The sequence below is a fragment of the Glycine soja genome, chromosome 11, assembly GCF_004193775.1.
Source record: "Glycine soja cultivar W05 chromosome 11, ASM419377v2, whole genome shotgun sequence".
In the NCBI taxonomy this organism is placed as follows: Eukaryota; Viridiplantae; Streptophyta; class Magnoliopsida; order Fabales; family Fabaceae; genus Glycine; species Glycine soja.
In genome coordinates this window covers 53,461,357-53,476,899 of record NC_041012.1, presented here as the reverse complement: position 1 = coordinate 53,476,899, position 15,543 = coordinate 53,461,357, and the positions used below count along the sequence as shown (strand labels likewise).

At 32.6% G+C, this 15,543-nt stretch overlaps 2 protein-coding genes across 4 annotated transcripts; both read right to left on the bottom strand.

The window, feature by feature from the left end:
* Positions 1-129: 129 nt before the first annotated feature.
* Positions 130-4,342, bottom strand: LOC114376122 (mediator of RNA polymerase II transcription subunit 8-like). Of its 2 annotated transcripts, XM_028334052.1 has the most exons (6): positions 3,667-4,338; positions 2,912-3,577; positions 2,618-2,824; positions 1,531-1,584; positions 887-947; positions 130-714 (listed from the first exon to the last, which is right to left on the bottom strand). In XM_028334052.1, the coding sequence occupies exons 1-6, from the start codon at positions 4,072-4,074 to the stop codon at positions 515-517; spliced, it is 1,596 nt and encodes a 531-aa protein (XP_028189853.1). In that variant the 5' UTR covers positions 4,075-4,338; the 3' UTR covers positions 130-514. The 2 variants fall into 2 exon arrangements, with proteins under 2 accessions (XP_028189853.1, XP_028189854.1); XM_028334053.1 differs by lacking the exon at positions 1,531-1,584 and having other exon boundaries at positions 3,667-4,342.
* Positions 4,343-10,355: 6,013 nt separating this feature from the next.
* On the bottom strand, positions 10,356-15,543 carry LOC114377468 (E3 ubiquitin-protein ligase MARCH2-like). 2 transcript variants are annotated; one of them, XM_028335989.1, is made up of 8 exons: positions 15,359-15,543; positions 14,841-15,165; positions 14,651-14,736; positions 14,311-14,457; positions 12,023-12,167; positions 11,768-11,880; positions 11,003-11,098; positions 10,356-10,747 (listed from the first exon to the last, which is right to left on the bottom strand). In XM_028335989.1, exons 2-7 carry the CDS (start codon positions 15,076-15,078, stop codon positions 11,006-11,008), a joined length of 822 nt encoding a protein of 273 aa, XP_028191790.1. In that variant the 5' UTR covers positions 15,079-15,165; positions 15,359-15,543; the 3' UTR covers positions 10,356-10,747; positions 11,003-11,005. The 2 variants fall into 2 exon arrangements, with proteins under 2 accessions (XP_028191790.1, XP_028191791.1); XM_028335990.1 differs by having other exon boundaries at positions 10,504-10,747; positions 12,065-12,167; positions 15,359-15,538.

Here is a 15,543-nt window from a genome sequence, read left to right as displayed (position 1 = left end):
ATCACCCTTAAAATCTTTTTTTTCCAAACACAGCGATATCAAATGAAGAATTGGCCAAGATTTTGGTTCAAATGGTCGCTCATATGAAATTAGAGGTAATTATGATTTCCAATGTTGAAAGGATAGGAGTGAAGGAGAGCAATACCATTCATAATTTCATATGTTTGGGTTTGGTAATAGTAAGACTCAATGAACGACGATGCCGTGGTTTTCGATTATCGCCCCTACAAATAGTTCTGAATCAACCAGCCATTTTACGCTCTTCACAAACTATTTTCTAAATTCTAACATAGGTTTGCAATATTGTAATTATACAAGCCTGCCGTATAAATCCAATGAACCCACAAACCGAACTGGACTAACCAGTTTTTTTTTTCAGTTCAGTTTTTTTTTACAAAATTAAAAATAATTTGGTAACCCAAAAAATAATTAAACTAAAAGTTTGGTTCAGTTTTAGTGAACCATGTTTCTACAGCAACATGGTTCAACCAACCCCATCCATGCCGAGTCCTAATCACTGTGGATTTTGCTGTCTCTGCTGAGAGAAATTGGGGTGATTCTGTTGTGTGTTTTGAAGTGTCACCAACCCAGATTGTAGATTCTGAGCATTTGATGCCATGCTACCAAATGCTTGTGAACCATGTTGTTGCTGCTGCTGCTGCTGCTGTTGTATGGGCATCATACCACCAGGATTGCCACCTCCCATGTTAAACACTGCAAGGTAAGCTCCACAGTGATGATTCAGTAATAAGTCACACACATATAGAAGATGGAATAAATGACACACCAGGCTGCATCACAACCCTTTCAAGGAGGACAAACTACACAGACAATGATCCCCAACTAACAAATGAAAAGATAAAGATATTCAGGATAAAGTTCATACCCTGATCACTCAACATTTGGGAAGGATGACTTCGCTGAGGGTTGTTTCCAGATAATCCTAACTGAGGAAATAATAAATGTATAGTAAGTTTGAATATGTTATCCTCATGATTTAAAGTTAACCAAAAGCAAGCGGAGACAACTATTCAGTCTATATAGATGATGAACCAAATGCATGATAGAAATTATTTTGTTCAAGTAATGACCAACTTAAAGTGAGTCACAGGGTAGTCCAGCCGGTCCTTACAGAAAGATGTCATAATGAAAATTATGCCATAAAATTTCAAAAAAATAAAATACAATAAAAAGTGGCCAAAATTAAAATATCAATTTCTTAATTTTGCAAATCAGAATGGCCCCTAAAAGTCACCTATTAGTTTCTATTATAGTTGCAACAATGTACAGATAGACTGAATCATCCGGAAGTATAATGTCAATGGAGTGAGTCAAACAAAAAAGTGACTAAACTTTACTAGGACTAAATAGTGGAGTTCAAAAACATGCCCAGAACACCATAGACAGATCAGTCAACAAAAATTCCTTTGACTTCTTTCTTGTTTCATTCAAATCTGACAATTTATACCTCAATAAAACCAATGAGACATATCGGGATAACCCAATAGGCAGAGAACATCAATGACAAACCTGCACCCGTGGGAGAAGGGACTGTGAAGGTAATGTGCCGGAAATGTTTGGAATCTGAGGTTAAGAAGCAAAAATCATCACAGAAGTAATTGTTGAAGCAAAGCACATTAACAGTAAGGGTAGCACAACGAAACACAGCAACAGCACATCATCAAAGATCCAGAAAAATAATCTTTTCAAACGGAAAGACAAGAAATCACATCCCAAATTACATAAATCAAATCCAGGAATACAGTTAAAATTGATCTCAAAAGAACTGTGCTATGTTCAGAAAGCTCCATTTCAATTAAAACAAAGAATGATTTTATTGCTGTCAGACTAACAGACTCTCCAGTGTTTTTTTTTTTTTTGCAACGCAAAATAATGCTCGAGTGTTAAAGCATTTGTAAAGCCATACCTACTCTATATACTGGCAGCAATACAGAGTTCAAATAGTAGGTAGCCCTCCACAGGACTCAAAAATAAATAAGATAAACTCAACCCCCCTAACTCCCCCACACCCCACCCCCACAAAAAGGAGGAACAAAAAAAAGAGGTCTGCAAGAAACAAAAACAAACAATATTAACACACAAGTTCCCTTTGGGACTGACCTTAGTCTGATTTTGGAACCATGTGGCTGGTGGTCTAACTACTTGTACTGATAGTACCGCTGGTACTGATTATATATATAAATGTAATTTATTTTTGCCGATAAAAAAAAAAACAAACACAAAGGACAAAAAATGGAGTTACTGATGAAATTTACTGCAAGAAAAAGGTAAAGAAAATACAAGTAAAAGTGAGTTCAGGTGCTATATGATATGGACTCCAAAATATTGTCTTCCTTCCTTTTAGTTTATTTAATTACTTATGAGGTTGGCTTTCCCTTCAAAGAAGTACTAAGGACTGAGGAGGACAAGAGGAAAGCAATACAGCACCAACAGATAGTCAAAGTAATTCAACAAATTAGTTATAACTTCCTTCTGCAGTTAGCTGTCCATGAATATATATATATATATATATATATATATATATATATATATATATATATAGTCATAGTAAAAGAGCCTGTCTATTTGAATAAATTGTATTACATGAATACCATACCATTTGAGTATTAGGTGTTGTTTGAGCAGCACTGAATAGCGCACTGTTAGCAGGACCAGAAAACTGGCTTAATCGAGTCATTTGGTTTCCTTGATTGAGTTGGCTTTGACCAATGCCATGCTGAACATGTCCTGAAGGCAGCTGCCTACCCTGAAATTGCTGGTGCCCAAGTGGTTGAGAAAATTGCATCTGATGTTGTCCGTGCAACTGATGATGAAAGCAAGCTTGTTACCCCCAAAAAAGAGAATAGAAAGATACAACAAATAGCACTAATACATAACTTGAAAATATTACCTGTCCCAGTCCTTGCATTGCAGACTGCCTGAACTGTTGCTGCTGAGCAAGAATTTGGTGCTGCTGCTGCTGTTGAGGTAATTGCATGAATTTCTGTCGTTGCTGCTGCTGCTGCAGCACTGGTGGCTGTTGTTGGGTTTGTTGTTGCTGAGGGGATGGAGAGTTCATGATGTTTGTAGAAGACCTAGGTGAATTGGCATATGGGATTGGGGAAGCTGTTATATTGTCAAAAGAAGTGGTGGTGGTGGTTGCAGCAGAAGGAGATGCTGCTGATCTTCCCAAAAGTTGTGATACGGTTGCGGAGGAGGCCTGTAACAAGGAATTCTGGGCAGGCATGCCCATGGTGTTTGCTGAGAGTTGTGGTTGCGGTTGTGCAGTAGTAGGGTCATTGGCAATGACGACAGGAAGTGCATCTGCTAAATGCAATGGAGGTTGTGCAGGAGTGATGTGCCTCTGGTCTCCTGGTATCCGTAATCCGTCACCGGCATTGACAGCAGAACGGAGTAGATTTTCTTGCTCTTGAATTTTGGCAGCCTGACCCTTGTCTAGAGTGGCCGGGGCAATGGCGGCTGGGCCTTGACGAGTTCCGAAGCAGTAGGCTTTGCGAGTGTCAGCCAACACTTTTTCAGCACCTTCACAGGCTGCGGAAATCAGATCAAGACGGGCCTGAAGCATATTAGGTTGGTTAATAGGTCATGACTCGTGGATGAAGCAATTCGAAATTCAAATTTCAAAGCTCATTCATTAATAATTACCTTGAGCTTCTCAATTTGCGTTGGAATTGGGAGGTTTTGCATCCCCAGAAGCAATTGATCTCTCTTAGCGGTGTCGTCGGTCTCCATTTCAGGGAGTAGTTTGGAGGAAAGCATGACAGGGAGTATGGTAGCATTGTCGGCATTAACATTCTTGGGATGGACCAGAAAGGCCTTGGACACCTTCTTGATGTCATCGACGATGTTGAAAAGCTCAAGGTTGACCATAGAATATTGACCCAGAATGTCTTGCCATTTGGGGGTAGAGTTGGTGCGACCGTAGGCCTCGAAATCTTCAAGAATACGAGAGATGGCTTTGAAGAGGCTGATAGCGCGGGTCTTCACTTGCTTCAGATTTAGCTGCTGCTGCACTGCCTGGTTCAACCCCTCTCCTCCCTCGCCCCCCTCCATTGCTCAACCTCTCTTCTCTTCGTAGATATGCGGATCAACGAGGGTGCGCGGTGTTTGGTCGTAGGTGGTGCGTCTTGGGTTTGCGGAAAGTTAGGGGTCGCAGGTTGTTCGTTGGATTCGTGGCTAGGAGCGACGGATTTGTTGGTTGATAGGGGCGCGGAGGTTTGGTGGTCCGCGAGACAAGGAGGTATGTGGCCGCTATTGTGTTTTGGTCAAGAAGATGAAGGTTAGGACTTAGGAAAAAAAGGGTAAGCGCTGAGTTTTAGTGCAGATACGGACCAGCCATCCCGGAGCCCAAACATCTTCTCGTCCTATTTTTTTGTTGATACGTATGGAGCAGTCCGGGGTGTTGTTAGGTGCACCTAGCTAATTTGCTAGTACACCCACTAATTGTGTAATTTTTTCGTTGTGTCTTATCTTTTTGTGAAAGGGATACAGATTAACTAATGTAAAAGGGATACAGATTGGTCAACAGCCTTACGGATTGAGTTAATTTGTAAGCCTCACACGGATTGACTCAAGCAGGAGCCCAAAGGTTTGCATTATTAGCACGACGTTCTAACCAACTGAGTTAATAGATCAATTATGTTATAAAATAAATAATGTTATATATAACATTAAAATTTCTAATGTATATTTAATGTGCATGTAAATTTAAATAATAAATTTTGTGATAATTAATTTTGATATAATAATTAATATATTTTTATATATAAATTGTAAATAAAAATAATATGTTTATTAACATAAATCTACTAATGTATTTTTTGACCTTATTATAATTGATTTTGATCTAATAATTTATTTTTTTACATATATAAATTTTAAATAAAAATCATAGGTTTTAAAAAAATTCATGTGTAAACATATTAATTATTATATCAAAATTAATTTTTATAAAATTTATTATTTGAATTTACATGTACATTAAAAATACATTAGAAATTTTAGTGTTATATATAACAACATTATTTATTTTATAATATAATTGATCTATTAGCTTAGGTTGTTAGAGCGTCGTGCTAATAACACGAAAGTTACGTGTTTGATTCTTGTTTAGGTCATTAATTTTAAATTAATTCGTAAAATATATTTTTGAAAAAAAAATTAAAAAAACACTTACGGATTAAGCTAATATGTAATCCGAGACTTGCGGATTAGTTAATCCTTATCCCTTTTACGGAAGGATAAAACAGAAAAATCACACAATTAATGAGTGTACCAGCAATTTTGTTGGGTACGCGTAGCAACACCCAACAATCTGTGATACATATATACATTATTACATATTGAGTGATTCATAATATATTTCTTTGTATGATAAAATTTTTTTTTTGTATTGGATAAAATATATTATGAATTGAATAATATGTAATATATATGTATTATGAATTGTTTAATGTAAAATGTGTTTTGTGGGTATGCGCCAACAATGGTGAGATCAGGGTGGGTTTTGCGTGGGATTGCACAGAGGTGACGGGTGAAGTTGCACACACGCGAGCACGGATATGGTGATGATTGTATTGTGTTTGGTGGCATGGATACAAGGGTGATGGTGATCCGGTGAAGGTTGAAGCAGGAGGTGATGGGAGAAAGGATAAAAACTACAAATTAAAAATTTTAGAGGCGCATCAAACAAAAATTAAGATGCGTTAAATAATTATTGAAAAACAAAGGGAGTAAGAACCTAATTGAGCTGGGTAGCGCAATATTAAGAGTTAGTAAAACAAGTACGAATTGGATTAGGAACCTAAATGGTTCTTGTTTAGATTCATTTGTGGTGTATTTTGTATAGAATATGATATCTTTTGTCATTTTTTCTTCTTTCTGTTTTTATACTTGTTCCATGCTCTTTTAATCTTGTGCAATTATTTCAAGTTTTATTTATATTTCTTTAAATAATATAATTAACTCAAAAGAAAATACATTTGTAACAATAGAGAAAGGGAATATAATTTTGTAATTTCTTTTTTGGTCTCACATTTTCATATATCTCAATTTTATTCCTAAGTTGGACTCACGTCTCACTCTTTATCCTCGCATCATTCCTCCTCATTTTTTCCATGCCCCCCTCTCATTGTTCCTCCTCTACATCCTTCCTTTCTCTCTCCCCTTTTCATTCCTTGCGCCTTCCTTTTCTCTATGTTGTGGGTGGATATCTTTCCTCTCTTTGATTCATTTTGATTCTCTCGTTCTGTATGTATATTTACATGATTCGTTGTAACTCATTTTATCTTCTCTTTATAAGAAGTGTAACTAACTGGTGATTTTCCTAACAATACAACAACATCAACAGCAACTTACCTCTGACAACATAACCCTTTTTTTCGTACATGAACCACAACATCTCCTTCTTTACCTCCTCATTGCACTTCTTCATGTAACATCCTTAATGCAGGTAAAAGTTTTAAACAGATTGTAAAAATGATAAAGTTTGTTAATTTTGCTCATGTCAATGTAACAGGAAAAGAAAATGTTATGATAAAACTGATGACACATCTTCTGAATGAATGAGTATGCAAATTTTACAAATTATAAAGAAATGTTACACATTTATTAATTTGTTTCAACTTCTATTTCTATAAATGATGATATATATCAATTCTTCTATCTACATGGATGAAATCATCAAACGTGAAGGAGTTGAACATGGGAACTGAGATACAGACTTGGTAAGTAATTTTTTTATAATAATAATAGAAAAAAGTACAAATCACAATTTTCATAAAAAAGTCTTAATTATGTTTCACAAGTAACTATCCTTTTTCTAGCCTGTTTTTGTTTTCCTCCCAATTACCTTTCCCTACCAATGTGGAAATTGATTAGTACAATAATATTAGCGACACATTTTTTTAACACAATCTTTCTTAATCACTGAAGTATATTAAAAATAATATTTTTTTAGTTCTACATCTTATTTAATAATAAATCTAATATAATTTTATTCAATTTAATTTTTTTTTTAAAAAAACTATCATTACTACAATTGCGCCAACGGTGTGGCAGCTGCATCAAACTCCAATGGATCCTTGCTGTTAGTTAATGTGTTCAATGGATCCTTGATAACTCCAATGGATCTTAAGTAATGTAAGATAGTTTAGTCTCACATTAATCAACGCGACACAGAATGTTAATATTTTACCTTCACATTAAACTTGTTTCTAGGAACACTGCTATATTTCAAAGTCTTAAATAAGTTTTTACTCGGCATGAAAGTTGTGTGTGAGACTGGCATGGTGCTTGCCGCATAATTTAGTTTCACGTTTCTGTTGTGTTCAACTATTGATAGTTACTTGTTTGGAGTTGGACTTGGACATGCTAAGAAACATAGACAAACAATTTTACTGATATAATTATTCACTAGGGGAAACATCGGCACTCTCGTGTTTTTGTGTTATTGTGTCAAAAATTAATATACTATAATAATTTATAATTATAATTTTTAAATTTTAAATTTTATTCAATTAATGACATACTTTAGATGAAAAAATTAAAAACAAATTGAATACCACAATTAAAAATAAAAACAATTAATTGGTTATAGGAAAATTATAATAATCTTGGTTTTAAAAAAATATTTTTCCTCCCCTTTTCCATATCTCATGAAAGATATGTTAAATTAAGTAAGTAGATAAAGATTATACATATTATTGTATCAGCTCATCTATCTTCACTTTTATTTATTCATTTTGCCCTAAAATGTCTTTGTAAATTTAAAACAAAAATAACAATAGTCATGTCCAAATGAAAAATAAAAAAATAAAAAATCTATGATGTGGTCTCCACTTTCATCTAACCAATTTTTTCCTTTTTTTTCTCACTTCTACCCACTTTCTCACCAACAAAAGTTACTCAATAATAACTGTCCACTACTTTAAACATGAAAAACTACACATTCTCTTTTTCATGCATACTTGGATTGCTTCTCAAAGCTTCCATTCAATGATCATTACTTTCTGTTTTCTTCTCTCCCGAATCATATTTGTATTTTTTTTTTCTTCATATTATTTTAGTATCATTGCATTCTCTATTCTTTCTACATTTTTATCAAAGGTGCTTCCCTCAATAACAAGAATTTTGGCACATAGCACATTTTTTTCTTCTAGGGACATTCTCTATGTACTTATTCCCAATTGTTTTTGTTCCAACTCATTCTTACACATCTTTCTGTATTTTATTTTCTTTGTTACTAATTATTGTTTTTAACTAATTTAACAGATATCTCATGGTATATGCGATTAGAAACTGTTATTGGCAATAAGGAGACCATTTATGAAAAAAAGGGAAGTAATAATATTTTTTCAAAGTCAAAATTATTGTGATTTTCCTATAACGAATTAATTATATTTTTTTAATATTGTTTTATTCAATATATTTTTTATATTTAATATTTTATATAATTTTTTTACTAATGTTACGAGATTTTATTTGTTTTGTAAATGAAAAAAATAATGCAAATATACAAAGTATATTAAATAAAACAATATTAAAAAATATAAAAATATATTAAATAAAATAATATCCAAAAATATATATAAAATAAATTAAATAAGACAATATTAAAAAAGATACAAAATATTAAATAAAACTTAAAAAAGTAAAAAAAAAATATTTATTAAATAATTAAATTAAAAAAATTATTTACAATTTTTTAAAAAGAATTAACGTAAAAAAAAAATAGAAACCTTATATTTATTTATGATTTCTAAAAAAAAAAATATCACTAACATACTTACTCTGTTTACCTAACTGTATTAGTATTATCTTCTATGTATCATTTGAAGAGTTATTAATTTTTTTAAAATTATAAAAATTTATAATTAATATATAAATATTTTTAATTTCATTTTATATCATTTTATATGTTTTTATTTTGAATATTTTTACATATTTTTATTTTTATTTTTATTTTACTAATTTATAATTAAATTTAATAAATCAATATGTAAATTACACATTTTAATTGATTTTACTATATTAAATATTTTTTAATTTATAAATTTTAATAATTTGAGAAAAAAATAATAACTCTAAACTAATAATACATAAACTAATAATACATAGAAAGAAATGTTAATGTAATTAGTTAAATAAGGCAAATACATTAGTAGTTTATTGTTTTATGTATGAACAAAGGGTTATGAGCTAAATTGCTATTAAGACATTTTTTTTTACTTCATTTAAATTTTTTCTCATAAGCCTCATATCAATATCACATCAAAGTTAATGTTTGTCGACTAACATCAAAATTATTTATTTTTTAAAATAGGGGACTAAAAGTCTTGATTTAAAAATATAGAAACGAAAATCACAAATTTAAAATTACAGCAAATCAAAATTATAATTTAATCTTATTTTTATAATTTTGATTCCACCAAATAGCTGGCTTCAATCTTCAATCCAATCTAAAAAAGAGTGTCAGTAACACACTATCTCCCAGGGCATACTCTCTCATTTTAAAAAACTTAGTATAAATTGTAAAATTACAGGAGAATCATGAGAAGTAAAACCCACAAAAGTTCTAATTTTCAATAAATTTTAATCAGTAATAAAAAATATATTAGAAAAGTTACATCAAATCTTAACCATTGATTCTATTATCATCTGACAGCTCCTCTAACAAGATAAGTGAAACTAGTCATGTGCCTATCATTAACACATACATTATTTTGACTGAAATTCTCCCAAACCTCAATCGCCATCATTATCACTTCTAAGTCATGTAACGACTTCTAAGTCATCAGATCCTAAGGATAAAATGTGCAGTCATGCCTTGAGAAAAAAAAAAAAAACTGGTGCGACCCTCTCTTGGGAGGCACAAGTCACGCTACTTAAAACAATTTCAGTATGACTCCACAAGTTCTTTTTGTCTGACAGGAAGGATTTAAAGTAACTTTTTTAAAATTACATTATCTAATTTAATTTTTCCTTTCTATATATACATATTGATTCCACTTGGACAGTAATATTTATTTTTCAAAACTAAGGAGAAATTGAATCGTTTTCTTTCCTGTTCGGTCATTCTTTCCAAAAGTTGTTTCTCGCATTTATCCACCTTACATGACGAATATGAAATGTTTTCATGTGTTTTTTTATCAATCTCAATGGGAAATAACCATGACCATATTGTTTGTCACAATAACACTTGCCACGCTAATGCAATATGACAACCACACACCAGGATCAATATTAGATTTAAGAGTAAACTATACTAACCACCATGGAGGTTTAGTGTAATTATAAAATCACTCCTACTTTTTAACCATTATAATAACTTTCAATGTAGAAGGTGTTCATATAATATATATAAAAAACATCAACATAATGTTTTCAAGTATTAGAGGATGTTGGTATAACATATAAGATGTGTTGTGTAATTAAAAATAAAAAAAAACTCAGAAGATGCCATTGTAATTTCCTCTAGACTTAAAAACTTGAAAAGACAAAATCCACATTCGATTACAATATTTTGTATAAAGGTTAACTGTGGGTTACACCAGGGACTAAGTTACAAATACAAATATCTCCATGCTACTAAACAACACCCACGTGGCTGTGCCATATAAATGGGGCATCACTCTGAACAAACCAATCTGATCTACAAATGTGAAAGTGACAATGGAGACAAGCCGCAAGTACAACAAATTCAATGTGACTCAGAAGAGGATGTATCCTGCAGTTAGAAGAGGAATAATGTAACTAAAGAATACCAAACAAATTATGGGGATGACTAACATTGACATTTTAGATTATGAAATTAAAATAGGAAAAAAAAAACATGCAACATTAACCTTCTATAAATTGCTACAAAGAGATCTATACATGGAAAATTATTAATATGGGTCGAAAGAAACCAAGCAGTTTAAACCTAACATCTAAACAATGAAGAGCATAAATTTTAAAGAGAAAGAATGGGATATGCATATACCAATTAGTAAAGGCCCAACATCCTTAGCTCTGTCACATGGCTGGGATCAAGTTCAGGCACATTCTTTACATGTTCTCGATCTTCTACCACATATTCCTAAAATTGAAAAGGTAAAGAACAACGTGAAGAATTGAATGCCTAAAAAATTTCATAAAAAGATAAATTGATATTCCTTATATCATAAAAATCAATCGTAATCCTTAAATGATACAAGAACAAGATTTTAAATGATGCATTTCCCTTAAAATGCATATCTTAAGACCAAGAGACTTGTTTAGTAGCAAATAGCAATCATATTACTAGGTAGGGGTATGCAAAAAAAACGGTTCCAATTGAATGGGATGGTAACCAAACCTAAACCAAATTAATTTTTCCAAACTAGTTCAAGAAAAAAATGAGTACACTATTTTATAAAACCAGTTCAGTTAACAGAATTGTTTCTATTTAAATAACTTTTTTATTTGAAAAAAATAATTCAAAAATCAATTTGAAACTGAGTCGACTCTTAAAAGTAGTTTAAAACTAGCTAAGAACTAGTTCAGTTCAGAACCAATTTTTTAAAACCAGTTTAGTTTTAAACCAGTTTTTAGATCAGTTTAACTATTTTGATATAAAACCAAACCGGTTAAAACAGTTTGCAGTTCAATTCGATTTTCTTACCGAATTAGTTTTTGCACACCCCTATTACTAGTCTTACATAACACACTTTGGTTTTCTGGAGATTACAAGTCAAATTGATATTAATTCATGTATTAAATAGCAAACCTTAGTCAATTCTTGTTTGGCAAGAACATGGTAGTGGCGCTCATTGATTCTTTGGCCACATATTATCGCTATGAAGAAGCCATAGAGCAAACCAACCAAAACAATGGCTAGAACTGCAACATAGAGAAATATAATGAAGTTGCCATTTTAGTGATTAAGATAGTATACCAGTATACCATTTAGTCTACCAACTAATTAACAAACTTTAACATTCTAGCATAAAATAATCATAGAGTGCAAGAAAAAGCTACAAACATTGCCCATGAAATTTTTTGCGGGGAAGCCATGGGTATATACCAGCCATTGTATAAAATCCATATGGATGTTCTTCATAACCAAACATTTCCCTCAGTTCATCTCCATAAAATTTGTACACAAGCACTCCCAAGAAAGCAACAACCTGTTAAAATTAAAAAAGGTAAACTAACAAATAATCTTTCAAGTGCATATTTTTAATAAATTTAAAATGCATAGCAATAGTATCCCATCAAATAATCTCTTTGGGTGGGCATGGATCTTCAAAGTCTATCAAATCAACCGAAACATGAAAATTGAGAACAAAATCCTGCTTCATTACTTCCTTTCACACTATCACCCCATGCTGATTTGGTTTTGGGTTAGGTGGGATATTTAACATTACAGTCAACAAACATATGCTTTCTACCATGTCTATAACACTTCACCCACAGTAACCAAACAGGTTTCAGTTTCAGTGAAAGCTGTCATAAAGAATAATAATGTGATGTTACTGAGATTATAAGAAACTCTAGTCACTCGTATATTATCAAACTGTTATGCCTTTGGAACTAAATCAATTGCAAGCTCTTGTTAGGTTACAAATTTTAATAGTGTGCCATGTACAGACACTGTATGGATGACAACTAAGGTCGTTAATTTGCTAATACTTAAAATTAGGGAGCAGGGGTGGGGCTTCTTGTTTTGAGCGCCCCTACACTCCCAATGGCTACACACAACACTGTAAAAAAATTGCCCAAATTGATTTTTTAGTCTCTTAGGTATCACCATTGTGCAATTTTGGTTTCCCAGATTTCTATTGCACCAATTGGATCCTTCAAGTTTTCTCCCATTTACAATCAAGTCTCTTCTTCATGACATGATCAAATATTTAACAGAATTAGTTGACAAGGTAAATTGGACATGACATGACAATGAGTAAATACAATATACCAACTAAAAAACATAGGATATTCGAACTACAATGACCTAAAAAAGGCAATATGATTGTTTTGATTTAATTGTTGAGTTTACAATACTTGTGGGTAAACATCAAATAACAACAAATGCCTTACCATTCAGGAAAAATTAATGACTTAAATAAAAGGTTTTGAATAGCACACTGTACTGGCAAAAGAGTCTGCAGCGGCCCCAGACCACTACAAGGGTTTCTGTAGCGGAGCGGTTTAATGTAGTGGCTGTAACAGAACAAATAGCAGCCATAGCGGCATTGTGTTGATTCCAAATCCCTCTGAACAAAGACATTAAGGCTTTTTTGGGATTTCAATTTCCAAAAATGAAATCTACAGTTGTAATGGAAGTGAAGATGATAAAGACTTGGATTTAGAAGATGATGATTACTAATTCCTATCTAGGAAAGTTGTATTTGACTTTTGTTGGTATTTTTGTATGTTTTGTTTAAGACATCTATGAACTTTTATTGTTAATTAAAAATTTTAAATTTCATTAATTTTGAGTAATTTTTATCATTTTTTAGAATTTATAGTACATGGTATACATTATAAAAACTATACAAAATTTTCAAAATAGCAGCTATCCCTTTAGTGTTTTTGGGGATGGTCACTATGCACCGCTATCCGGAATTTAAAACATTGCTTAAATATTGGATAAAATAATTGAGGGACTTGATTGTAAATGAGAGAAAACCTGAGAAACTCAATTGCTGCAATTGAAACCTAGGGAACCAAAATTGCACGATTACAAGGAGACTAAAAAAGGAATTATGCCAAAATAATTTACATTCAATTTTTCCAAAGGAAAAAACATCTTGAACGTATCCACTTCCATCCTGTTCTTTCTCTTTGACAATCCACACTAAAATTTACTTACATACAACCAAACTAAAATGCTTGTAATGCTAGATTTATTAGTGAATGTTTCTAGAAGAAATTAGGCATACTAAAAATATTGAATTACCTAAGGGTGTTTCCTTCCATAAAGCCCTACTACTAATAAGAAAACACGTTGAAGTGAGGTTCCATAAAATGATTTGTTCCATCAGAGAGGAAAACCGTCAACCGAGATTTCTTCCTAGCATCATCCCAACTATTTGCACAATGCATCTTCACGTATATGAAATTATATAGATTACTAGTGGATATGGCAGCAATATCTATGACTGAGACTCAAGAGAACTACATAAGGGAATGATAAACTCAAATAGGATGGCTCATGTCAACCGGCAGAAAACAAAAAGGAAAAGAAAGGGAAAAAGTAATGTCATTAGCATGAATTACGACTTAGGAGTACCAATTTCACAATACATGAATGAGTAACCAACCCCATACCAGCTGAACAATTATGAAAATGAATGCATGATCTCTAGCAACAAGGAACTGAAATTTTAATCTCAACCACCACCGATCTGGTGGGACATTTGCACGTAATATGAAGACAGCTCTGCACTCTGTACAGTGAGAAAAAGCGAAACCCTCCTAGTACAACAGAAGAAATGAGAAGTCAGTAAGTATTGCAGAATCATAAATTCACCAAACACCTTCCCACGACAATGAAAGGAACATAGAATAGATCAACACTAGATTTATATAGCAAATAGATAGTTCTACTGCATTTGAATCAGATATTAGTATTGTTATTATTATGACCAAGAAGGAAAAATGAACTTACCTTGGTGGATCTCCAATTATCGAGACATGATCTGTGGACGTACTTTTGTGTACCTTTGCAATGGCATGGGGCAATTAAATCTTCTCCTGAAAAAGGTTAGTAAGGTGCAGAGTTTAAAATACATGAGACGCAAGTTGGTTGTAAGGTTGTGAAATCATTTCAGGGAAAGGAAATGAGTAAGTGAATAGACCTCCAATATCGAGGCATATTCGGCATTGTGGCTGATCTGCATTTACGAGATGACAAGTCTCATCAACCCGGACGTTTTGTAAATCATCATCGTTAAAAGTAGCTGCAGCAGGAGGAATAGGGATAATTTCACAGGAAAAGGAGGATTCTCCGGTTGGTTGCAAATGAAGATGGTGATGATTCAAGATGGGTTCGCTTTCTGAACATTCTTCCTTGTCACCATTTGACGCTAATTGCATTTCGGGAAAGGTATAATCAGGATTAAACAATGAGATTCATTGGCAGAACTATAATTACTATAGACCATTTCAACAAAAGAAAGAAACCTGCAAATTGCAAAGGCAAAACAAGCTAGTTTAGTTAGTGTAAGTTGTTCTAAGATGTTACGCCGCTAGAGCTATAGAGAGAATAAATACAAACAAGATCTAACAACAGGTAAAAGATGTGTATGCGTTTTGTGGATCAAACAATACGAGCTGACTTAATTGATTGATTGCAGAAAGACCAGACTTACCTTACCTTAATAATAGTTAGTAATAAGCACTAAAGATAGAGAACTGCAACTGCAATCAAATCCCGATTTTGATCTCATTGATTAAATCAAATGAATCCAAATTCAAGTTTGAACTTGAATGAAGAAATCAACACAATATCAACAACACAACCCCAATCCCTCCTGCTCTGCTATGCTGTTTTTGCTATTT